This window comes from Ochotona princeps, chromosome 29, assembly GCF_030435755.1.
Source record: "Ochotona princeps isolate mOchPri1 chromosome 29, mOchPri1.hap1, whole genome shotgun sequence".
NCBI classification, from domain to species: Eukaryota; Metazoa; Chordata; class Mammalia; order Lagomorpha; family Ochotonidae; genus Ochotona; species Ochotona princeps.
Genome location: NC_080860.1, coordinates 19,099,486 through 19,123,203, shown reverse-complemented (window position 1 = coordinate 19,123,203; position 23,718 = coordinate 19,099,486). Strand labels below are relative to the sequence as shown.

Genomic DNA, 23,718 nt, shown 5'->3' with positions numbered 1-23,718 from the left:
TTAGCTGAGAACACCCTCAGGTATTTGCTGGTCTCCATGGGGATGCCCAGACCAGATGACCTTTCTGGCTACCTCTTCCCCAGTCTGTTCCTTTTAAAGTGAACGGGGTTGGGGGTTCCCTCATGTGAACTGTGGACTCTGGGTGATCGGATGTGTCTGTGTGGGTCCATTGAGTATAGCACATTTACTCTGAGCCCAGGATGGTGACTGCGTGTGTGGAGACAGTGTGTTAGAGTCTGCTCGCCTCTCAGCTTTGCTGTGAACTCAAGGCTGTTCTGTAAACAGAGTATCCGGGGCCAGCTTTGTGATCCAGTAGGTTAAGCCCTGCTTGCGGCTACAGCATTCCGTATGCACTGCAGCCCAGCTCCCAACCGCAGCAGCTCCAACTCGTAAATGTTCTTGTATTTTCCCATAAATGTGCCTGGGAGGACAGTGGAGGATGGCCCAAGAACTTGGACCCCTACCACCCACATTGGAGACCCGGCTGGAACTCTAGGTTCTTGGCTTCAGCCTCGCCCAGCCCTAGCTGCCACTAGTATTTGGGAAGTGAACATGAAAGATTTCTCTGTTGTCTCTCACACTCTGCCTTTTAAATAAGTAAATGCATGTTCTAAAAATGAAAGTATTCAAAGACATGACAAAACCAGATCATCTCACAGCTAACCAGGTATTCTGCTGGGGAAAGACTGGTTGGTTTTGGGCCTGGTGCGGTAGCTTAGCGGTTAAAGTCCTCACCTTACATGAGCCATGGTCCCATATGGGCACCAGTTTTAGTCCTGCCAGTCCTGCTTCCCATCCAGCTCCCTGCTTGTGGCCTGGGAAAGCAGTCAAGGACAGCCCAAAGCCTTGGGACCCTGCACCTGTGTAGGAGACCCGGAAGAGGCTCTGGGAAGTTGGCTTTGGATTTGTTGCGACCACTTAGGGAGTGAATCAACAGACATGACAATTAACTGACTTTCCAATTAAAAAACATTTTTTTTTTTTTTAAAAAAAAGAGACTTTTTTTCTGGTTTCCCTACAGGCTATGGGGCTTTGGGCTTCGACTGATCTTTTGTGGCCATAGGTTTGTGAGCTGTGTTGTGATCATTCTGGTCTCTTCTTGTCTTCCAGGACAACCCTCCTTATGATAAGGGAGCCTTCAGAATCGAAATCAACTTTCCGGCAGAGTACCCATTCAAACCCCCGAAGATCACATTCAAAACAAAGATCTACCACCCCAACATTGATGAAAAGGGGCAGGTCTGTCTGCCCGTCATTAGTGCTGAAAACTGGAAGCCAGCCACCAAAACCGACCAAGGTAAGATAGGCATTCTTGTGGGGCAAGGACTGAAGGCTCCCTTGAGTGTCACGTCAGGCATAGAGACCAGAGAGGGCCTGGCTCCCCTGGCAGCCCAGGCCCGGGGACTCCCAAAGGCCCACCCATCCAGCCTGATAATTCTTCTCGGTTGAGCTGTTGACCTGAACAGGCTCTTGGCAGGCCACTCTCATGGCTAGGCTTTTCTGTGTATGCAGTGTGGGCACTGACCCTGGTGGTGTGGAGGGTGGCAGCACTGCCCAGCATGGAGAGGGAGAGCTGTGTTTACAGTGGGCACACAGCAGTTAATGCCCAGCCTCAGGCTTAACGGAAGAAGTAGGGTAGGGCATGAGCCAAAACAGGGAAGGGGCTGGGGCAGGCTTGCCCCCCGATGTCCCAACAAAAGCACCTGAACCTCTAGTGTACTCATGGTGCTGTTCTTTAAAATCCAGCTTTTTAACATTTTTAGTATAGTTAAAAGGTTGAGAGGGATGCCATCCCCGTGTGGCCTCTGATTGGGGTGGGGAGGGTTGAGGTATGGAGGAAGGAAGGTGAGCAGGACAAATGTTTCAGTTCTTTTTTTACTTTTTCTTCTTCCTATGTCTGCTGGCAGGGAAAGGGAGGGAGCCGCTCCTTGCTTTCAAACTGCATCAACACTCGGGGATGGGGGACACTCGTCTGATGACACCCTCGGAGCCCTGGGGTGGGGAGAATATTTCAAGAGTGCGACTTGAGCTTTTGCTAGTTCTGAGACATTGTTGGCTTCGTTGCACCAGGCTTGAGAAAACCTTTCCAAGGTCTCTTGGCTGATCAAGTTCATTTTAGTGCATCCATAGACCCAGCAGAATTGTCCAAGCTGTTCTGTCCATCCTCTGACGAGGTACTCTATGTCCCCTGCTGGCCTAAATGAGCTGGCTGTCATGTACCCCCTGTGCATCTGGGCATGCCGTCCACTGCACAGGTATCAGCAGCTGAGGAGGCCAGTCCCAGTCCGTGAATACATGCACCCAGGCTGCTTATGTTGTGATTTTTCCCTGTGGCTGGGTCTGAGTCCACCAGTCAAATCAGAGTCCCTCAGGAAATCTCACGTGGGGTGACCCCAGACTTAATGTGTGCCCACTAGTGCCTGGTCAGGATTGGACCATCACTGGTACCAGCCAACACACATGTTGGATGCAGCTGCCTGGTCAGTTCTGCCTCCAATCACATCTCATGCAAACCAGTGGGTGTTATGGCCAGCCCAGGCCAAGCCGTGTTTTTATGTGTGCCAGTGTGCACTGCACCTGTCGCTGGCCCACAGCAATGGACTTGGTGCAGGGACTCTGACTGATGGTCAAAAGCCGAAGTTTATTAGTGGCATCAGACTTTATACACTGAGGGTCATATGGGTGAGGGAGGAGGGATTGAGTTTATCAACAAAACCCATCAACTGTTTCTATGCTTTTGTTTGGAACTCGTTTTGTATATTCCACCAAGTGTTCTCATACACATGCTGTCCACTCAACTGTTCTCATACAAGTGATAGCCAATCAGTTATGCATTCGGTTGTTATCATACAAATATTATCCAATCAATTGTAATCCTGTGCTCCCTGATCTTCTAGGGTCACATTGTCCTCCTACACGCACCCTAGCCTGAGTTGATCTGCATCCTATATCCAACCGCAGACCCAGCCCTCGTACATGGGGAGCAGTGCTGCACCTTGTCCAGCCTGGCCCGCCTCCAGCTGTGGCCTAGCTACTCACCAGCAGAAGCTGCATCCCAGCCTGAAAATGCCCACAGTTCCCCTTTGTCAGCCCCAGATGCTGTGCTGGTCAGGAGGTAATGTGGTCCAGCCTGACATGCCTTGCACCTAATCCTGGCAGTTGCCAGCAGATGCTAAAACCTAGTCTGGCCAGCCCATACCCATCCTGGCTCTCACGTATGCCAATGGGTTGCTGTGGCCCAGTCTAAGATGGCCTGTCCATAATCTTAGCATTTGCCAGCATGGACGACAGCCTAACTCAGCCCACCAACCTCTAGTCACAGGTCTCGTTGGTGGGTGCAGTAGCCTAGTCCAGCCTGGACCACCCACAGCCCCAGCCCTCATATGGACTAGTGGCTGCTGCAGCCCAGCCTGGCCTGGCCTCACCCTTTCCCTAGTACTCATGGGTGGGTACAGTGGTCTAGCCCATGCTCCTCAAACCCCAGCTTATTCTGCGCACCATTGGTGGCAAGCAGTACTACTTACCTCAGCCCATGCCTCCCACTTGGGCAGGTGCCTCGACCTGATGCAGACATACCCTCTGGATTCAAACCACTCATCTCAGTCCCCTCCCTCACCTGCTAGTGCAGTTGCCTGGTCTGTGGAAGTCCCCAGAAGCCACTCCTCCCCTGTCACACAAGCCCTCAGTGGCCCTTACGCCAGCATATCTGCATGTCGGACACTCTTTTCCTCAGGTAGTCTGTAGCCCCACACCGTTCAGTGTTCTAGCAGGGCAGGGTGCCCCAGCCTGATGTCCCCCCTCCTTCCCTACATCTTTTTTTTTTTTAAGATTCATTTATTTTTGGGGCCCAGCGGCGTGGCCTAGCGGCTAAAGTCCTCACCTTCAACGCCCCGGGATCCCATATGGGCGCCGGTTCTAATCCCGGCAGCTCCACTTCCCATCCAGCTCCCTGCTTGTGGCTTAGGAAAGCAGTCGAGGACGGCCCAAAGCATTGGGACCCTGCACCCATGTGGGAAACCCAAAGGAGGTTCCTGGTTCCCGGCTTCGGATTGGCGCAGCACCGGCCCGTTGCGGCTCACTTGGGGAGTGAATCATCGGACGGAAGATCTTCCTCTCTGTCTCTCCTCCTCTCTGTATATCTGACTGTAATAAAATGAATAAATCTTAAAAAAAAAAAAAAAGATGCACAGAGAGGAAGAGCTTCTGTCCCTTGATTCACTGCTTTTCTCCCTAAAATGCAAGTTGCCTGGGTATAAGGCAGCCAACACAGTTGCCTACAGTGGGAAGTTAGGATCTGTTTAAAGAGAGTCAATGAGAGTGGCACTGGGGAGGCTGTAGGCACAGAGTTTAGGGGATATGGTCCTGTTTTCTGGTAGAAGCCAGAAAGAAGGAGTTGGAAGCTCTTTCCTGTGGACAGCAGCTCCTGGCCTCCTCTGGTGGCCAGTTAGTGGGGAGGGCCCTCCATAGGTCTTCCACTCAGCATGGGTGGACAGCATTTACAAAAGCCTGGCACAGTCATTCTGCTCTGCTCATGTGGTTTGTATAGTCATTGTCCTCTTAGTTTTGGGTTAACATGTTACACTTGGGTGTTTTTATGGGGCACAATGTGTTTCAACACAGATACAGTATATGCTAATCAAATTGATTCGCAGTTCCAGTTCCTTGTTTCTTAATGTTTGGAGTCCTTTGTATACCTCTCTTCTAATTGGCTGGCGGGTCTTCCTTTTTCAAATGTTATTTTCATCTACTTGAAAGGCAGGGGGGAGGGGTCTTTATTCATTGGTTCACATCCCAGATGTCTGATCCTGAGCCAGACACTCCACCTGTGTCTCCTGTGTGAGGGTCAGGAGCCCAGGTATTTGAGCCATTCTCTGCCTTCTCCCAGGCTGCCCTAGCAGGAGGCTGAATTCAAAGCAGACTGAGTAGCCAATGAAGGGAACATTGGATATGGATGTGGCAGTCACAGGCAGAGGTTTAACTCACAGTGCCACCATGCCCACCACTGGACCTGCCACACCCACGCTCTGGAAGATGCTAGCAGCTACGTTTGGTGGTTAGTGGCAGGGTGAGGTCAGCTTCGCACCCTGGCTGTTGATCCGCCGTGTTGGAGGCAGGGCGCACTGTGCCGGGGAAAGCCCTGCACCTAAACTGCAGCCACAGTGGATGGAGGCTCCCCAAACACAGACGCAGATACCCAGGTGAGCTGCCTGGCCCCCTCTTCAAAGCTGCTTCAGAGCCTCCCAGTTCTTTGTCAGGTTGTGGCTGCCTTCCCCCCACCCCTTTAAAGAACCAGATAACCTGTTGACAGTTTTTATTCCTGGGTCCAGTGGGCTTGCTGACTTGAGGGTTTCAAGTTAGACTTTGTGGTGCAGAGGCTGATCTGTGTGTATTGAAGGGTGGAGTTGCCGCCACATGGTTTGCAGCTCTAGAAAATGATCCCACACACCTGTGTCATTCTAAGCCAGGGTGTGCCGGCGGGGTCGTGATTCTCACTGGGGTGCTTCTGATCTCTTTGTGGCCTCCCAGGTGCCCTGCAGCAGGAGGGTGAGTCCTTCACAGCCTGGAGCTCTCAGTGCTGGGGGCGGGGGAGCAGAAGGCAGCACTCTCACTCCTGACTACTCTACTACCGGATGCCTTTCTGCAACAGGTTGATTTATTGGGAGCCGTGCTGTTGTGTAGTGGGTTACACTACACAGTACTAGTATCCCATAGAGGTGCTGGTTCAAGTCCCAGGAGCTCCACTTCCAGTCCAGCTCCTTGCTAAGGCACCTAGGAAAGCAGTGGAGATGGCCTGAGTGCGTGGGCTCCTGCACCCACGTGGGAGACACAGACGGAGCTCCTGACTTTGGATCGGTCCTACTGCAGCCACTGGAGATGTGAACCAGGATGGAAGAGCTCAATCTCTTTGTAACTCCACCTTTTATAATAATAATAATTGTCATCATTATTATTATGCAGAGAGAGAAGGTTTTTCTTTTTTGTTTTTAAGATTTATTTATTTTTTATTGGAAAGTCAGATTTACAGAGAGAAGGAGAGACAGATTTTCTGTCAACGTGGCTGTAATGGCCACAGCTGAGCTAAACCGGAGCCAGGAGCCGGGAGCTTGGAGCTTCTTCTGGGTCTCCCACGCGGGTACAGGATCTCAAGGTTTTAGGCCATCCTGTATTTATTTGTTTATTTGTGTGTGTTTATTTATTTATTTACTTATTTGAAAGGCAGAACACCATAGAGGAAGAAAGAAGCAAGCTCATCCACCTGCTGGTTCATTCTGCAGTGTTCACATCAGTGAGGGCCGGGCCATGCCACAGGCTGGGTTTAGTGCTTCCTCTGGGTCCCAAGGGTGGGTGACCCAAAGCCAAGCATTTGTGCCATCTCTGCTGCTGGGTAGCGCACGGCAGCAGGAAGCTGGATCAGAAGCACGATAGCCAGGGCTGGTGTGGCATTCCGTATCAACTGTGCTTAGCAACTTGGCTGCCCTGCTTCCAGTCCAGCTCTGTGCCATGGCACCTGGAAAAGCCAACAGAAAATGACCCAAGTACTTGGGCCCCCAGATGCGCATGTAGAAGACCCCAGAGGAATAGCAGCTTCCTCCTGCCTTTGGCCTGGCTGGGAACCAGTGGGTGTGAGATGGGTCCTCCCTGCTCCCCCGTTACACATACATAAACATGCCCCATAACTCTGCCTTTCCAATTTATATATATATTTATACACACACACACACACACACAAAGGCAGAGTAGCAAGACTGGAACTGGTGCTGATATGGATTGCAGGTGTCCCAAGTAGCATTTGAATTTGTGGGCCACCACACTCTTCCATGTTTGTTGGACTCTGTTCATCTATTGAGTTCAGATTCAGATAGCAGCAGCATTGTACGAAGCCCAGAGTAGAAGTGGTGCAAAGTGTGCGGGCTGGGGGCTGGAGAGGCTGACTGTGGGAATGCTGCGTGCTCAGCTACTGGCTGCCTGAGACTGCGGGAAGGGCTGGCCTGGCAGGTCCTGTGCCTGTTGGCAGAGCTGGTCATCGAGGCTATGCCTTTCGTCTGTGGCTGAGTTTCGTTGTTCTGCGGTTACAAATGGACCTATTTGTTCCTCAGTACTCCTGGTGCCTTTGTGAACAAGTACAGAAAAGGGAAACCTTTGCATCCCCCACCCTCTCTTGGCTGGCACCATGAGCGTGGGCAGCATGGTTTCCTGCCACCCTGGAGCTGTCGTTCTCACATTAGAAGGCCTGATACCCCAGAGGGGAAAGGTGCATGTCAGGTACGTGGCCTGGCGGCCAGGAAATCCATACTGAGTAGTAAGGCAGGTTCTTCTAGAACCCACAGAACCGAGGTCAGTTCTCATTCAATGAAAAATGCTGTGAGCAGAGGCATTTAGGGACAGGGACACATACACACACACACACACACACACTCCATTTCCCCTGAGTGGTGATGCAGGCAGTCAATCATTCATTCAGTCTTCACCTCAAAGTTTATAAAACCTAAGAACTTTGAATAGCAGAATCCAGCAGGTCATGGGGTGGTGAGGACCGGCAGTCGAGAGAGGAGCATCAGGATTGCTGTGGTCTGGAAGGGGGCTTGAGGGAAACGGACAACTTGGTGAATATTCTCAAAACACTGTGTGCTTTTTAACATTATTTGCATAGCTGAGAGGGATGCATGCCCTGGTGGGCCTCCAATTAGGATGGGGAGAATTAAGGTTGGAGGAAAGTAGGGGACAGATGGTTTAGGTTTGTGTGTGTGTTCGTTCCTGTTTCCAGAGGGGGAGGTAAGGGGCCGTAGCTTGCTGTCAAACCAGGGATGGTGGGCGGTCCATTGATGATGCCTTTGAAATCCCAATGTGGGAAAGAGTGTTCCAGGGGTGTTCCTTTAGTGGCTTTGATAGTTCTAAAACATTGTCGGCTTCGTTGCACTGTTACTTGCTGCAAAGCTTGGCCAAAAGAGTTGTCCAACCTGTTCTGTTTTTCATGCTGTAACGAGGCAGTTGACGTGCCCTACCTGCCTAGATGAGTCGGCCATCGTGTGCCCTCTGGACGTGCCATCCACTGCACAGGCTCCTGAGGCCCATGCACTCAGAGATTAGATCATATATGTTAGGATTGTTCCTGTGTCTGAGGTTTGAGACCAGCAGTGTGGTTGGGGAGTCAGCCAAGAAACCTCACCTGGGGTGACCTCAGGCTTGACTCGTGTGTGTACCAGCCACCGCAGGGTCAGGTTCGGTATGTTACATGGGGCCAGCCTATTCTGTGACTGGACGGAGAGATGTATGCTTGTCTCCATTTCTGTACACACCTTCTGTTGATGGTGGCTGAGGCAGTGTTGCCACTTGAGTCACTAGCATTCCTTCCTTCTTATAAATCTTTCTGGTGAGAGGTGAGGTGATTTAAAGGAGTACAGTAGGTAAACGCTGATTTACTGACTGACCACATGGATCAGCAGGGAACAGTGTAATGCCAATGGCAGTGTGGGGGGAGCAGAACCTGCTAATATCCGTGCTGCTCAGCTAGGCTATGGAAAAGTACAGTAAGGATGCCTCCAGGGCTGGCTTGAGCGGCAACATGGATGATGGGCCATGGGGGAGGGTGACAGTGTTGTTCCCCTGAGGGTGTAGAGATGTCTGCCTCCCCTTGTCCACAGTGGTCACAAGAGCCTCATTGCCTCTCCCCTGGCGGCAGGGTGGGCTCACACTCCATGTGGTGTGGGTGTGTGACTCAGCCAGCATTGGCACGCTAACCCAGTGCGTGCACGGCGCAGGCTCAGCATGGGCCTGACAAGGGAGGCTGTGCCCAGCTGCCCAGAGAGCAGTGCTCTTTGGCAGGGGCTACAGCAGTAGGAGGGAGCACCGCACTCCGGGAGTGCTGTCCCTGCCCAGGGGATGAGGGGCTGGAGCCAGAGCCCTGCGCGTGTGACTCCTGTCTGTTGTACTGGCTGCTGCTGCCAGCCTCCCTGTGGAGGAGCCGCACTGGTGGGTTCATGAGCAGCTTGGGGTCTCCTAGGGACCCTGTCACACCTCTTCTCGGGCTTACTCAGTGTGGGGGCCCACCACCCAGTCCTGCGTGAGTGTGTGTGCACAGATGAGAGTGTCCATGGTCACCCTCAGGGGTCCTGGAGGCAGAGGTATCCCTCTGTACGGTTGCCTGCTGTGGTCCCGGCTGTTACTCATCTCTGTCTCCTAGTTGCAGAGGAAAGAGGGGGTGGGCTCTGGGGGCCAGGGTTTCAGATCCATAAGAGGCTACCTTGTGCCCACATGCGCCAGGAAGGCGGCCTTGGGCACCCGGGTCTTGGGGGGTCCGCTCCGAGCCGGCTCTGACCCCTCCCCCTCCCTTGTCCTTCTCTCATAGTGATCCAGTCCCTCATAGCACTGGTGAACGACCCCCAGCCCGAGCACCCGCTCCGGGCTGACCTAGCTGAAGAATACTCTAAGGACCGTAAAAAATTCTGTAAGAATGCTGAAGAGTTTACAAAGAAATACGGGGAGAAGCGACCTGTGGACTAACAGCTGCTGCGGAGGATTCCAGCGACTGTGAGCAGAGACGGAACAGCGCGCTCAGACTCCGCCAAGCGGGACTCTGGAAAATCGACACGTGCCGCCGCCTGGCGTTCGCTCGTGGCAGTTACTAACTTTCTACAGTTTTCTTAATCACAAGTGGTCTAGGTAACCTGTAAAGAAAGGATTAAAAATTTCAGATGTTCTAGTTCTGCTTTCTTTGTTTTAAAAATCACCACTTCAATCTGTTTCCAAAAACGGTATTTCTTTTCTTGTCCAAATTGACCCAAAAACTTTCAAGTTCCATTTAGCTCATAAAGTTTAAAAAACATCTTTTTTTTGTTAAAGGTTGTATTTCCCCCACGCCTACCCTGTTCCCCTCGCCCCTCCACTCCTACCTTCTCACTCCCAGCCAGTCAACCCTCAAGGGTTCCCTCCCAGACGCAGCCCGGCCTCCTCCCTGAAGGAGAATGGCTGGGGCTCGGCCAGCGGCCTGTCCACTCCCATGTCACACTACCCCGCATGGAGTTGGCCCAACGTCTGACTTGAGGTGATAACATCCTTTACAATAAAAGATGATCCAACAACAACCACCACCACTCCTAACCGCCTTCCATGCCCATGCCATCACCCTCCACCACCGCCCCGGAAAAAAAAACAAAACCATGGCAAGGGAGGCCTCGCTGTTCCATAGAACCTGCTAACGTTGCTGTGTGTGCCACTGAACTGGCCTGTCCCGCCAGGCCTCTGGTGACCCTGGAGTGGGGCCGGGGGTCCTTCCAACCCGAGGACATTGTCGCTGCCTGCTCAGCGAGGAATTTCTCACCTTCAGCCATCTTGGAACGTGATAAGCCGTCAGTCACCACGGGCCGGGGGATCCACTTTTGAGGTTCCATGCCCAGCTGCCACCAAGAACCTGGATGTGCCACGGAGCTCACCCTCACACCACCACAGTTCTGCCCCAGCACGGCACCGCCCTCCGCAGGATTGGGATTGATGGGACTCAGCTTCTGTTAGCCAGCACCGATCTGGGGTCGCCAGCACCCCCTGACCCTGCCCTGCTGAGTCCCCTCCTTCACAGCTGCCGCCACCATCACCACCCAGTCCAGCCCAGGGACAAGATGGTCTCCTCGCCCCCCTTCAGACTCGCAGCCTCCGCAGCAGAGTCCACCTCCGCTCAGCGCTCACTCAGTTATATCCTTCTGATGTGTTTTATATTGTTTTGATTGCCTTTTTTTTTTTTGTAGAAATAAAAATTGACCTTAGAATTGATCACCCACTGAAGCTTGTAGAGGATCTGAATGTCCACGTCTTCTCTCAGCACACAGCAGCACCCCTCTAACCCCCACCAGCCACATGCCACGTGTTGCCACCCTCGGCGGCTTCCCCTTCTTGGCTGTGGGGAGGGGCGGGAAGGGGGCGGTGGGAACTTCGAGGGACTTTGCTTTCTGTTTGGACTTTAGTTCTGTAACTTGGAGATGTTTCCCAGGGCCCACAGACTTTAAGCCAGCTCAGCCTCATGGATTTTTGCCTGCCCGGAAGAGAGGCGGCACTGGGTCAGTGAGGGTGACGGGACACTGAGTTGTCCAGAGCGCCCCAGCCCTCTGCGCGGCCTCAGTGAACTTGGCTGTTTTTTTAGCTCTAGGAATGCGGCTGGGGGGGAAGACAGATTCCCAGAGATGGTCCTGTGCCCGGGAGGGCAGGAGCCCCGGAGAGGCACTGCCACATCTGTGTCTTCAGTAAGTCGTTGCGCTAAGATCTGTGTTAACAGAAACGCCAAATGCCAGCAGGAGCTCTCTACACAAGCCAGCCATGCTCTCACTCGCTCTGGAAATTGCTCCATCACTCCGCATTCCTGCTGGCTGACTCTGCCTGCCGGTGTTCCTCCTCCCTGCCGGTGTTCCTCCTCCCTGCCCCCACCATGGGAGAGTGCCCCTGTGCCGGCAGCCCCTCAGGGATGCCTCAGCCCTGGCTCCGGCACTGTTCCCGCTCCTTCCAACCACGTCCTGGGACAGGCATTGAACAGGCTGGCAGGTGGGTCTGTCTGCCACCCCACAACCACAAAGTGAGGCCCCCCAGAAGGGGACAGTCACCGCTGGCCCTGGTGGACTCAAGGGAGTCCACACTTGCCTGATTGTGGCAGGTATGCCGTGTCCTCCCCCTGCACGCCCACCATGCTGGGGTCGGCTGTATGAGATGCTGCCTTCCCGTTCTGCTACCCTCAATAAAAATGCTCTCCAACACTGACCCAACCGTGTGGGCTTCTTCCTTCCCTAGGGTGCGCAGTGCCCTAGGAGACCCTGGGGAGGGATGGCTGGGGCCTCTGATTTCTCTCCTCCACCCGCCCCCTGTTCCCAGAGTGGGCATTGAGCTCAGCATGAAGACACCCACATCCCACATCCTAGTTCCTAGCCCTGCGCTTGTCATCAGCTTCCACTGAACACACCCCCTAGGAGGTACTAGGGACAGCTTTCCTGTCTCTGCAGCCACTCTTACTACCTCTGTGCTCCCTGCAGTCTGCCCTCTGGCACCTTGCTACCCACCTCTGGCCAACAGCCCCTGGCACTTGGCAATACCCATGAGCGGCAGCTGGCATCCTTGCTCACAGACCAGGGACCTACTCACACGAAGGGGAAGGATTGCCCAGCAACACCACATGGAAGCCCCGAAGGAGGAGGCGCCCTTGGGCTTCACACATTACTCCGGTTCCTTCCCCCACTGCAGTGTGCCTGGGACCACGCCAGCCAGTCTGCATTCTAGACCACTCTCGGGGCAGGCTGTGGCCCAGCACAGAGCTCACCCTGGGGGATAGCCACTTGCAGGGGCTACCCTACTGCCCAGCAAGGTTCACATTAAAAAGAAAATGCCCTGCAGCACCCCGTGGGCAGCAAGGGTCCCCAACAACAGTTCTTTTTTGGGACTTCCTCACTCTTAAATGCCCTGTTAACTCTGGTTGGGCTTAGCCCCCTTCCCTACTCACCCCTACACCACCCTAGGTAACAGCTGTTCCCCAGGCCTCCACCCAACATCTGCACAGATCCTTGCCCACCCATCTCTTCCTCCCCCCGAGCCTTGGCACCTGCAGCCCATAGCCGCCTCCTAGAGCAGTATTGACAGCAGCTGGCCAGGAGTGTGTGACTAGACCACAAAGGCCTAGGGGAGGAACCCAGGGTCCCCACAGGTGGGAGGGCAAGTCAGAGGTTCTGTAAAGGCTAAGGGGGAGGTGGCAGCCAGCATGGGAGATGGAGCCGAGGAAGAGGGATGGATTGCAGCCAAGGGTCAGGAGCAGAGGAAGATGCCGCCTGAGCCAGCACCAGAGCTCCCTCCACACGCGTCCATGAAGGTGCTGGCAGGTACTGCACCCTGGTGGCCATCCCCCACCCTCCAGGCTTTAAAAGCAGGGTGAACCTGGGCGCCACTGAGGGATGAACCTGCAAGGACCACGTGGCCTTCTGGGCACAGAGACATTCCCACGTCTTGGGGGTCCCTCTAGTGGCGCCTGGGACTCGAGGTGTGACGTTCGTGCCAAGAAATTGGGACACGGGGGATGCAAAGACAAGATGAACCAATGCACACTTTATTGAATTTTTCTGGGGCAACTATACCAATTTTTTGCAAAGCAAGCAGGCTGGTAAAAGTTCCAAGTTACACAATAGCATACAAGCTGCTCTACCCAAGAAATTTGGAAAACAATCCCCAGGTCTCAGGCAACAGGATAAGTAAACATGAGTTACAGGAACCAATACCAGTAAACAAACAGATCTAACTAGAAAAAGAATCCAACAATTTTCGCTCAGGTATGTTCAGGCCACCATCGCTAAAGAAACCTCTCCAGGCACACTTAGCCAGTGAGGTGGCCACAGCAGGAAGTTTGCTTCCTGCATAATCCTGTCTGCAGAGAATGTCTTAGATTTGGGGTCCCTTGGACATTTGGTGATCTGGCTCAGGGGGCAAATCTCCACAATTAGCAAATCTCAACACCCACCTCTTGGGGAGGAAGAGGGCCGATAAAAGCCGCAGGAGCCCAGGACATCTCACAGGCTGCCAGGCCCGGCTCAGAATCCCGGAATCCCACTTGTGATGGCTGTCCCAGCTGCAGGAGCTCCAACACGGAACCCACAGAGCTGGCAGGGTCTCCTAGGATGTGTCGTCCACTCAATCCCCCCACCTCACCCCACCCCCAGAACCACGTACTGGGAGCTGGGGACTCTGCCTCAACATGGAGGTGACAAACCCACCTTTCCAAAAAGCAGCTCCACCAAGACGGTCTTCTTCCACTCTCCCTACTATACCACCCCCACCCCACCACCACCAGGGGAAAAAAATACAGAAAAAGCTAAGCAGGAACCAGAACTGACTGCATCTTCTCTCTGGGATATGCACCCCGGCTTTGTGTCCCTGAAGGTGGGGCGGGGGTATGTGTGCAGGGGGCACACACAGCCAATGAGCTCCCCCAGTTTGAAAAGGGAATGTTTTATTAACATGCCCCATATGCCCGCTGCCCTCACTGCCCTTTAAACCATCAGGGGCTTTTTCCAGGCATCTCTGCCCCCCAATTCTCTGCACCTGCCTGAACCCCACCCCATCACAAGCTGAGCATCTCCCAGAGGAGATGTCCCCTGCTCTGGGTGCTGCTCTGAGCCAGCCAGGGCCCGGACACACAGCTTGGCAGGGAAAGTCCCAAGCCCCTGACTCCAAGGGACCAGCGTCCTGATGCTGTCCAGCCGTGGAGCTCGGTCCCGTCGTCCTCCCTCTGCACTGAACAGGCATCAGAGTTTGGCTCTCTCCAGTCGGGCTCAAGGTGGGGAGGGCTGCAGAAAGGGGTCCAGGGTGGCCTCACAGGGCACCCCATCCCCACGTCTCTTGGAGTCCAGGGAGTCCAGGGCACAGAGCTGAACCCCGTCCTGGGCAAGCCGGGCCGACAGCGTGGGCGCCGTGAGGACCCGTAGCTCATGTAGCCGCTCCCAAGAGCAAGAGAAGGCGTCGGGGCCCTCTCCGCAGCCCCCGAATGGAGGCACGCTGGGGTAGCCCGGGTGCGCCATCAGCTCAGCCGTCAGGGCATGGCCGGCGGGGACGCCTTCCAGGGCCCGTGCCAGCGCCCCCAGAAGGTGGTGCGTGGACATGTGCCGGCCGCAGGTGCTCAAGCCCACGAAGGCGTCAGTCCACCTGCGGGAGGTGGGGAGAGCGGTGGCAGTGATGGGGTGGGGGTCCAAACGGAACTGGAATAGAGGCAGCTGGTCCGACTCAGCGCCCCAAGTCGAGAGGTGGACATCAATAGGCAGGTGGGTGGGGCGGGTACCAAGGTTACTCACCGGAGGCCATGACGAGAGAAGGGGCCCACAGCGGCGAGGGCATCGCGCTCCACCATGCAGGCGAAGGCGCGCGCGGGGGCCTCTAGCCACGCGCAGTTGCCCACGCCACGCTCCACTGGCAGCCGTGTGAAACGCACGCCGGCAGTCTGCAGCGCCTCAGCAAATACCTGGCACACACCTGTGGGGGAGTGGAGGGGAGGCTCAGAGAGGAGCCGGGACCCCCACCCGGGCCCGGAGAGCACCTGGCACACACCTGGCACAGGTACCCCGGCACACACCTGGCATGCACCTGCGAGGCGGTGGCGGGGGAGGCTCGGAGAGGAGCCGGGACCCCCACCCGGGCCCGGAGCGCACCACCGCTCCCCCACCCCGCGCACCTGGGAGCACGTGTACGTGCTGGTGGCCGTCCACATGCGTGGGCGCTCGGCCCAGCAGCTCCCGGAATCGGCTGAGCTGGGCTTCCAGCTCCTCCCGCACCTGCGGCAAAGCCACCTCTCCGGCCGCCACCGCCTCCCGGAACCCCATCTTGCCCAGGAAGAAGCCTTCGCGGCGGAGCAGTGACGAGGAGCCGTGGCGGGCCGGACCCACGGGGCGGCCTTCGGACAGGTTGGCGTGCAGGCCTGTGGGGATGCCGTGCCTGAGGGCGGGGGACATGGGGTGTCACAAGCTTGGCTAGGGGCGGCGGAGGCCCCCGGGGGACCCCAGGACAAGGCGAGGAGGAGGCTGGACCCCCACACACCCCCACCTCCAGGCAGACACCTGCGAGCCAGCTGGGCCGCGCTTTCGGCCGCAGTGCCGTTGACCAGCAGGGACACGCTGGTCACGGTGCCGGCCAGGAAGGCCTCCACGATGCCTTGGTCGCGCCGGGGGCAGTAGCCAAAGTCGTCGGCGGTGACCACCAGCCGCACGCGCGGCCTGGACACCGCGGCCATCTCCTCGCGGCGCGCGCGCAGCCGGGCTGTCCAGGACCGGGAGGCGGGGCAGCGCGCCAGGCCACGCCCACGGTGACGCCAGGCCCCGCCCCAAGCACGCGCCCGGCCCCGCTGCGCTCGGCCTTTGTTATCGCCATCTAGCGGACGCGGAGCGGCACTGTAACGTCTCCATCCGCTGTCAAATGAGTCTGAATAATAAACCCTAGAGAACTCCATACTTAATAACACACACATAGATTCATACACACAATTCATACACACATGCATACAAAATCTCTCACACCTGATGCGGAAAAAAATGTCTCCATTAACCCCGAGGTCAACTATGAGTTTCTCTGGTAATCTCCCCAACTCAAATTTTTCTTCCCTTTTTAAAAAAAGATTAATTTTGGGCCCGGCGGCATGGCCTAGTGGCTAAGGTCCTCGCCTTGAACGCCCCGGGATCCCATATGGGTGCCGGTTCTGATCCCGGCAGCTCCACTTCCCATCCAGCTCCCTGCTTGTGGTCTGGGAAAGCAGTCGAGGACGGCCCAAGGCATTGGGATCCTGCACCCGTGTGGGAGACCTGGAAAAGGTTCCTGGTTCCCAGCTTCGGATCGGCGCGGCACCGGCCCGTTGCGGCTCACTTGGGGAGTAAATCATCGGATGGAAGATCTTCCTCTCTTTCTCTCCTCCTCTCTGTATATCCGGCTTTCCAATATTAGTAAAAATCTTTATTAAAAAAAATTCATTTTATTTTTAGTGGGAAGTCAGATATACAGAGAGAGGAGAGACAGAGAGGAAGACCGTCCGTCCGATGATTTACTCCCCAAGTGGACGCAGTGGCCAGAGCTGAGCCAATCCACAGCCTGAAGCCTCTTCCAGATCTGCCATGCAGGTGCAGGGTCCCAATGCTTTGGGCCATCCTCGACTGCTTTCCCAGGCCACAAGCAGGGAGCTGGATGGGAAGTGGAGCTGCCAGGATTAGAAACGGCTCCCATATGGGATCCCAGGTATGTTCAAGGCGAGGACTTTAGCTGCTAGGCCGCTGCGCTGGGAGGGAGTGCGTCTGCTGCTGTTTTTCCCAGGCAGGGAACCGGATCAGAGAAGTGACGCTGCCAAGACTCCAACCAGTGCTTGGATGTGGCATGGTATCCCAAGCTGCCGCTTAACCTGCCTGCTGTGTCATAGCACCCTGCCCCTTCTCACTCTGGTAATTCCGTGAACTTTTCCTACGGGATTAGCCACTTTTCTTTTTTTAAATCACCTGTTGGGTTTCATGAGAGTGATCTCAACCCACCCTCATTTTCCACTGGAAAGACAGGTATCCTGGAGCACCTTGTGGGTGCCACGCACTAGAAATAGTCAAGGGACTTTTAGGGGTGACAGCCCCAGACCCTGTGCATGTGTTGGGCAGAATGCAAGCCCTGGCTAGTGATGGGCTCTCCAGGGAAGTCTCCCCAAGGAGATGGCAAGTTCCCTAGTGATGGAGGGGGAGGGTATAGATTTGGTGTCCCCAAAAGCTGGGGTTGGAGGTCAGGACAGGTGAGCCAGGATGAGCCGCGTCTCCCCAGCTAACCCCGCACTTGGCACCAGGGGAATGGGGAGGGAGGGGGCAGGGTTCCGAACCCCGCCCAGCTGGGGAGGAACCCACGCCGGCCACGCCCACCCTGTCCATTGTGTCGGGGCAAGTAGCCGGCGACCGTCCCAGCTGGGAGCCAATCGGGGCACGCAAAGCAAACGGACCAGCTCTGGCGACTGGAGCGCGGAGCTGTTGTCCAGCTGGGCACTCGGCGCGAGGCCGCGCACTGCAGGCCGGGTCTCAGGTGAGCGCGCACCCACCTCCGGGCAGGGACGGGTACCAGGGCTCTCTGGGTTCTGGAAGGAGGCAGGGGCCAGACGCACCCAGGGACCTAGAGAGACGGTCAGAGACCAGATGACCGCAAGACCAGACGATCCGTGGATGCCTGGACGGACATTCACACCCCCCCTCACCCCTATCCTGCTGCAGAGGGGATTCCGGCAACTGCGCTGTGCAACGCAGGAGGAAGCAAGCGGGCAGCAACGCATCATGGCCGGTTTCCGCTACCACTCGGGATACCTGGCCGATGATGAGGCGACCCACAACCCCTACGTGGCTCGGGTAAGGGAGCCCAGTCAGGACGTTCCCTGATTCTGAAGCTGGGGTCCAGGCAGGGGTGCAGGTGTCCCAGTGTGTTGCCCACAGACCGCAGCCGTCCTCTCCTGGGGTTGGTTTGCAATTTCACTTCCATGTCCAGCCTCGCTAGTCCCTAGGCCTCCCCTCCTATAACCCTCCCCTCTGTCCTAGCAGAGCCTCTGGCCACCAGTGGCCCATGAGGGCGACGTGCTGGCCCAGGGCTGCAGGTGTAGAAGCAGCTATGACCTAGGGAGCACTGGGCTCCCCGGGGAGCTGGAGAGAGGCCGGGGCCGCCTCTGCCAAGCACCTGGCCTTCAAGACCACCCTAAAATGATCCACTTTGTGGGTGAGGAGATGGGACCTTGAAGAGCCATTGTGACTGCTCTCACTCAGCCTATACGTGACAAGAGGTAGGCTTTACCTGCCTCTAATTTGCAGCTCCTTCAAGTGCTTGTTCCCCTTTAGTTCTGTTATTAATTTGAAAGGGAAAATTACAGGATTAGGGGGAGATCTCCCATCCACTGGTTCGCGCCCCCAAGTGGCTGCTATGGCCAGAGCTGAGCTGGTCAGGAGCCAGGAGTTTCTCCCACACGGGTGCAGGGTCCCAAGGCTTTGGACCGTCCTCTATTGCTGTCCCAGACAGCAAGCAGGGAGTTGGATAGGAAGTGGAACAGCTGGGACATGAACTGGTGCTCATATGGGAGCCCAGCATTGCAAATGACATTTTAACTGGTAATGCCATAAGGCTGGGGTAGGGCATTGAGGTCTTAATGGGAGCCACCTCAGGGACCTCTGAGCCCTATTGGGCTTCCCTGCTCACCAGTGCCCTGCCTGTCTGCCCAGATGCCACCCTGCAGGAAGCCGATGTTGCCGCAGATGGAACCCGTGTCCCGCGTAGGCTGCAGGCCAGCCCCGCGGTGGACACCAGGCTGCTCGGGGCAGCCAACAGCTGCCCGCAGGAACCCCAAGGGTCCTCAACCCTTCGGCAGCTTCCTGGATTTCCTGACAGAGGGCCAGGTGCTGGAGAGCCTGCAGACGGTGGTGGAGGAAGCCACTGAACGGGTAGCCGGCATGAAGACCGGGGCCGGCACACCGCTGGTGGAGGTGCAGGACCCGGTGGCCAGCATGCCCATCAACAGCGGTGGCGGTGGGCCACGGGCTCGGGCACGGCCTTCGCTGAGCACAGTCCGCCGGCACCGTGTGCAGCCAAGCCTCTGTGTGGGACGCCCCAACAACTACCCATCCCGCTCCAGCTCCCTCTCCGATTCTGCTGCAGCAGCGGTGGCAGCAGGGGGCTGGTTGGGGTCCCACAGCCAGGACAGCGAGCTTGGGACCAGAGGCTTGCTGCCCCCCGTGAAAGACCAGCTACTGCTGGAGAAGAACCTCAGGCGGCTGCTGCGTCTGGAGAAGAAAGGGGTGAGGTCTGGGACCAGGGTGGGCGGGGGTGGGAGGGATGGGATGCAGGATGCTGGGCACCTGTCAGCACCCCTCCTCCCCCGTCTACAGAGATGCTTGAGCCATTCCTCCCCGAAGGACTCTCTGGACAGCCAGACCAACCACCAGTGGCCGCCAGAGCAGCCGCTGTCCTGGTTCTCCGGCCTGTTGGGCTCCAGCACAGGTACCCCGGAAGCGTCGGAGCAAACCCTGGGCGAGGAGGAGCTGACCCTCCTGCAGCGTGAATTGCACAAAAAGATCAAGTCGCTACTGAGCCAGCCACCTGCAGCAACAACAGGGGCAGCTGAGCTGCCTGGCTACTGCTCTCTTCGCCAGCCACACTGTGCCTTGGACTTCCTGGCCCAGCACCATCTGCTCACCGCCCTGCAGAATGTCGTCAGCCAAGCCGTAGACAAGCTCAGCGGTGCCCGCCGCAGAGACGGCTGCCCTCTCTTCCCCACCAATGCTGCTGAGCCCTCCTCAGGTCTGGCCCTAGACCCGACGCCGCCACCACCCAGAGACTCCCAGCCGGCCTCACCTTCCGACAAGGACTACTACTACTACTACTGCTGTGCCTCGCCCCCCACCATCACCTCCGGCCCCAAGGCGGAGCAGAAGCGAAACAAGGGCAGACAGGGCTCCCCATCCACGCCTGGTGCCCCGGTGGCCACCAGATTCAAGCTCAAGGTGAAGCCCATGGAAGAGTCCTCCCCACACCCCCAACAGGAGGGGCCCACCCCCATCCCAGAGTTCCCAAGACCACCCCCCACAGCATCTCTGCACCCCCAGCACAGGGTCCAGCCCCGGCAGGGCCTACACCTTATACTCCCTGCCCCTGGTGTGGTGGTGAAGGTGGCCTCTGGCCTAGCATGCCTTAGGGGCCCTGTCACGCCCCCACTCCTATCTTCCTGTCCCTCATCCTCCTCCCCCTACTTGGTCGCCATGCCCTCCCCGGCCACCTCGGAAGACAGGAGTCTCTCCCAGTCTTCCGTGTCACTGTGCCCGGAATTGTATTCTGTGAGAGCAGAGCGGCAGAGCATGGGGCCCAGACAGCATGGGCAGGGCTCCTGCACCCATCACCACCACCCCTAGTCAGCCCTGCCACCAGCAAGGTACCTCAAGTTCAAGGCCCGTGACCCGGCACTGCGTATTCCTGCTGTGCTAGGGAATGAGGTCAGGAAATCCAGCCTGGCTACTATCACAATAATACAAAAATAATAAAGATTATTTTTTATTCTGGGTCTTTTTTTTTTTTTTTTAGTGGAAACATTTGCATTAGATCTCAGTAGCCCTGCCACATGGGACTGTATCTTCTCCTTCCTTGTTAATGGTGGCCTTGGGCCAGAGCATGCCCATTACCGATCCCCAGCATCTGGGCTCCCCCAACACAGGTGGGCAGGACTGGCTCTACTGTGCTGCTGACTCCGAAGGGGAAGTGGCCAGGACACGGGGGAAAGGCAGTAGCCTCATGTGGTTGGGTTGCCCAGCGCAGTCCCTCCCCATCCCACCCGCTTGCACTCTGCCATCCACGCCCCCTGGGGGGACCACTTGTTCCCTCTGAGTATGAGTCAGCCAGGTCTGAGCACTGTGTAGCAGTGACATGATTTCACAGTCATGGGGTAGCTTGTTGAGTGTGACAGCATCGTTGATCCTGGCCAAGGCAAGACCAGCATCCACAGTTTGAGGGTTCCATGGCAGGCAGGAGACAGGGTGAGGTTGGGGTATGGTGCAGGATGGGGGGGGTCAATGATGACCTGTCTGCTTTGTCCCCTTTTTCCTCGGCTGCCATCTCGCCACAGAGCTCCAACAGCAAGTTCTCCACCAAGAAGCCGCTGCCCTCCATCTCCCCCAAATCCAGCCTGACCAGTCCGACACAGCTGGTTGACCCCTGGTACGAAGAGATCGCGGGCTTCCTGGCGGAGCGCGCCGTCTCCCTGCTCATCTGCAAGTACAAGTTTGAGAGCAACCTGGGCAAAAAACTGGGTTTCCTCTCCTTTCCGGTCACAGAGGCCCTGGTGGACCTGCTGTTGGGCTTCAAGAAGGTCAAGGGCTCTCGCCTCCTGCTGTCTTCTCAGACGGACTGGAGCAGCCTGGTGCGCAGGCTGGAGGGTGTCAAGCAAAGGAAGCCAGCGCTGCGGCAAGCCATGCAGCCCGGGAGCTTGCAGCACCACAGGGCGCCCGCCACCAGCGCCAGTGCCAGTTCCACAGCCAGGCCGGCCGAGCTGGGCGGCACCCACAGCCACGAGCGGGCCACCGAGCCCATCTTCTCCTCCGAGACTGAACTGCTGAGTCCGCAGGAGTCCACGTCCCCCGACCGGCAGACCGCGACCAGCCTGTCAGAGCCCAAGTTCTCCATGTCTTCCGGCGACGCCGGCGTGGGCGTCAGCCCTCTCAAATCCAAGGAGTACAGCGAGGGCAGTGAAGGTGACCAGGGCGCTTATGACAATGAAGGTGGCCAGGAGAAGGACAAGAAGGAGGGGGCCGGGGCCCTGAACCCCGATGATGTTGGTATTATTAGTCACTACGTGAACCTGAACCACCTGGGTCCCCCATGAGACCTCTGCATGTTAACCCTGAGAGCTCCCTTCCTTCCCGGTCCGCTCCTCCTGCTTCAAGCCTGTAGGAGTGATGGCCACCCAGCTGGCCCTCGCCCCACCAAGCCCGCCGTGGTCAGCTATGCTCAGATTCGCAGGCGGATCCAACAAGAGAAATCAAAATAAAATGTGCTCAATGAACTTAGTTCTGTCTGTGTTGTTTCAAGCGAAGGCAGAGTGACAGGGAGAGATTGTCCGTCTGCTGGCTCACTGCCCAAGTGGTTTGCATGTTCAAGCTGAACCCAGCAGCTTTCTCTGGATCTCAGAGGTGAGTGCTGGGCCCAGGGGCTTGGGACCCCCCATGTTTTACTGCCTTCCCAGGTGCATCAGCAGGGAGCTGGATGGGAAGTGGAGCAGCTGGGACATGAACTAGCTCCCATAAGGGATCCTGATACTTGCAAGGTGGAGGATTAGCCAGTTGTGTTGGACCCTAAAACAAAAAAAAATTTTTTTTAAGTTTAAGGAAATAAAAGATTCCCTGTAGGTGAGACACGATTATTTAAAAAAATAAATAAATACAAGGGATGGAGCCATTGAGAACCCAATGGCTAAGACATAAGTGCTGGGCGCAGCAGCATGGCCTAGCAGCTAAAAGCCTCGCCTTGAACGCCCCGGGATCCCATATGGGCGCCGGTTCTAATCCCGGCAGCTCTGCTTCCCATCCAGCTCCCTGCTTGTGGCCTGGGAAAGCAGTCGAGGACGGCCCAATGCATTGGGACCCTGCACCCGCGTGGGAGACCTGGAAGAGGTTCCTGGTTCCCGGCTTCGGATCAGCGCGCATCGGCTCACTTGGGGAGTGAAACATCGGATGGAAGATCTTCCTCTCTCTCTCTCCTCCTCTCTGTATATCTGACTTTGTAAAAAAAAAAAAAAAAGACGTAAGTGCTGAGGTCAAGAGGTGAATCCATGGAAAGTCCCCTCGGAGCCAGAGGAGCGGCAGCTGAGAGAGGAGGCAGACATTTCCACTTGGGACTTGTCACATGTCCACGTGTTCACACATTGGCAGGCATCCCCATTGCCCCCAGCAGGTCTTTCAGTCATTTAGACTTTCTGGGTGTTGCAAAGCTCAGGGTGCCTTAGCTCATACTTGACTCCAAAACAAGACTGAACACTTTATTTCTTATTATTTATTTTCTTCGTGGGCCCGGCGCGTTGGCCTAGCGGCTAAAGTCCTTGCCTTGAACACACTGGGATCCCAGTTGGGTGCTGGTTCTAATCTTGGAGCCCCTGTTTTCCATCCAGCTCCCTGATTGTGGCCTGGGAAAGCAGTGGAGGACGGCCCAAAGCATTGGGACCCTGCAACTGCGTGGGAGACCCAGAAGAGGCTCCTGGCTTCGGATTGGCTCAGCTCCGGCTGTTGCAGCCGCTTGGGGAATGAATCATCGGATGGAAGATCTTCCTCTCTGTCTCCCTGTGATTAAGCTCTGGCATTTTAGCTCCTTACTGTCCCCTGCTGACCCTGGGGGACCAGGAGCCCAAGGTCACAGTGCATGAGGGGGCACGTGACAGAAGGACCCCCGAACAAATAGGGTCATCCCAGGGGCCTCAAGGGCCAGCGGGATTCGCGGGCATCTGTTCCCCTGTGACCCGCGCTTGAAGGCCCCGGGGAGCCCAGGATGGAGGAGTCTCCCGGCATGGCTGAGGTAGACGCGCGAGGCCGGGCAAGGAGCAGCCCGAGGCGCCCTCACCCGCAGGTGCGCGCCGCCTCCCGGGCGAACGCTCAGAAGCGTGGCCCAATCCGAATTCTCCTCGTGTCTCCGGCCCGCCCCCTCCCGCCAGCTCGGGGCGTGTCCCTCGCAGGCACGACCCAATGGCGT

At 56.5% G+C, this 23,718-nt stretch overlaps 3 protein-coding genes across 3 annotated transcripts in view; 2 read left to right on the top strand and 1 right to left on the bottom strand.

The window, feature by feature from the left end:
* Window positions 1-9,700, top strand: part of UBE2L3 (ubiquitin conjugating enzyme E2 L3) — a 38,175-nt gene extending 28,475 nt beyond the window's left edge. The window contains exons 3-4 of the mRNA XM_004592043.3: window positions 1,111-1,297; window positions 9,347-9,700. Of these exons, the coding sequence (XP_004592100.1) occupies window positions 1,111-1,297; window positions 9,347-9,501 (342 nt within the window). The 3' untranslated portion in view covers window positions 9,502-9,700. The remainder of the gene's footprint in view (window positions 1-1,110; window positions 1,298-9,346) is intronic.
* Window positions 9,701-13,917: 4,217 nt separating this feature from the next.
* Window positions 13,918-15,776, bottom strand: YDJC (YdjC chitooligosaccharide deacetylase homolog). Its single transcript, XM_004592140.2, has 4 exons — window positions 15,564-15,776; window positions 15,182-15,441; window positions 14,805-14,982; window positions 13,918-14,658 (listed from the first exon to the last, which is right to left on the bottom strand). The coding sequence occupies exons 1-4, from the start codon at window positions 15,734-15,736 to the stop codon at window positions 14,289-14,291; spliced, it is 981 nt and encodes a 326-aa protein (XP_004592197.2). The 5' UTR covers window positions 15,737-15,776; the 3' UTR covers window positions 13,918-14,288.
* A 1,636-nt stretch (window positions 15,777-17,412) lies between these two features.
* Window positions 17,413-21,862, top strand: CCDC116 (coiled-coil domain containing 116). The gene is made up of 5 exons (XM_058657013.1): window positions 17,413-17,573; window positions 17,727-17,858; window positions 18,717-19,289; window positions 19,380-19,994; window positions 21,107-21,862. Exons 2-5 carry the CDS (start codon window positions 17,787-17,789, stop codon window positions 21,860-21,862), a joined length of 2,016 nt encoding a protein of 671 aa, XP_058512996.1. The 5' UTR covers window positions 17,413-17,573; window positions 17,727-17,786.
* The last annotated feature ends 1,856 nt before the right edge of the window (window positions 21,863-23,718 follow it).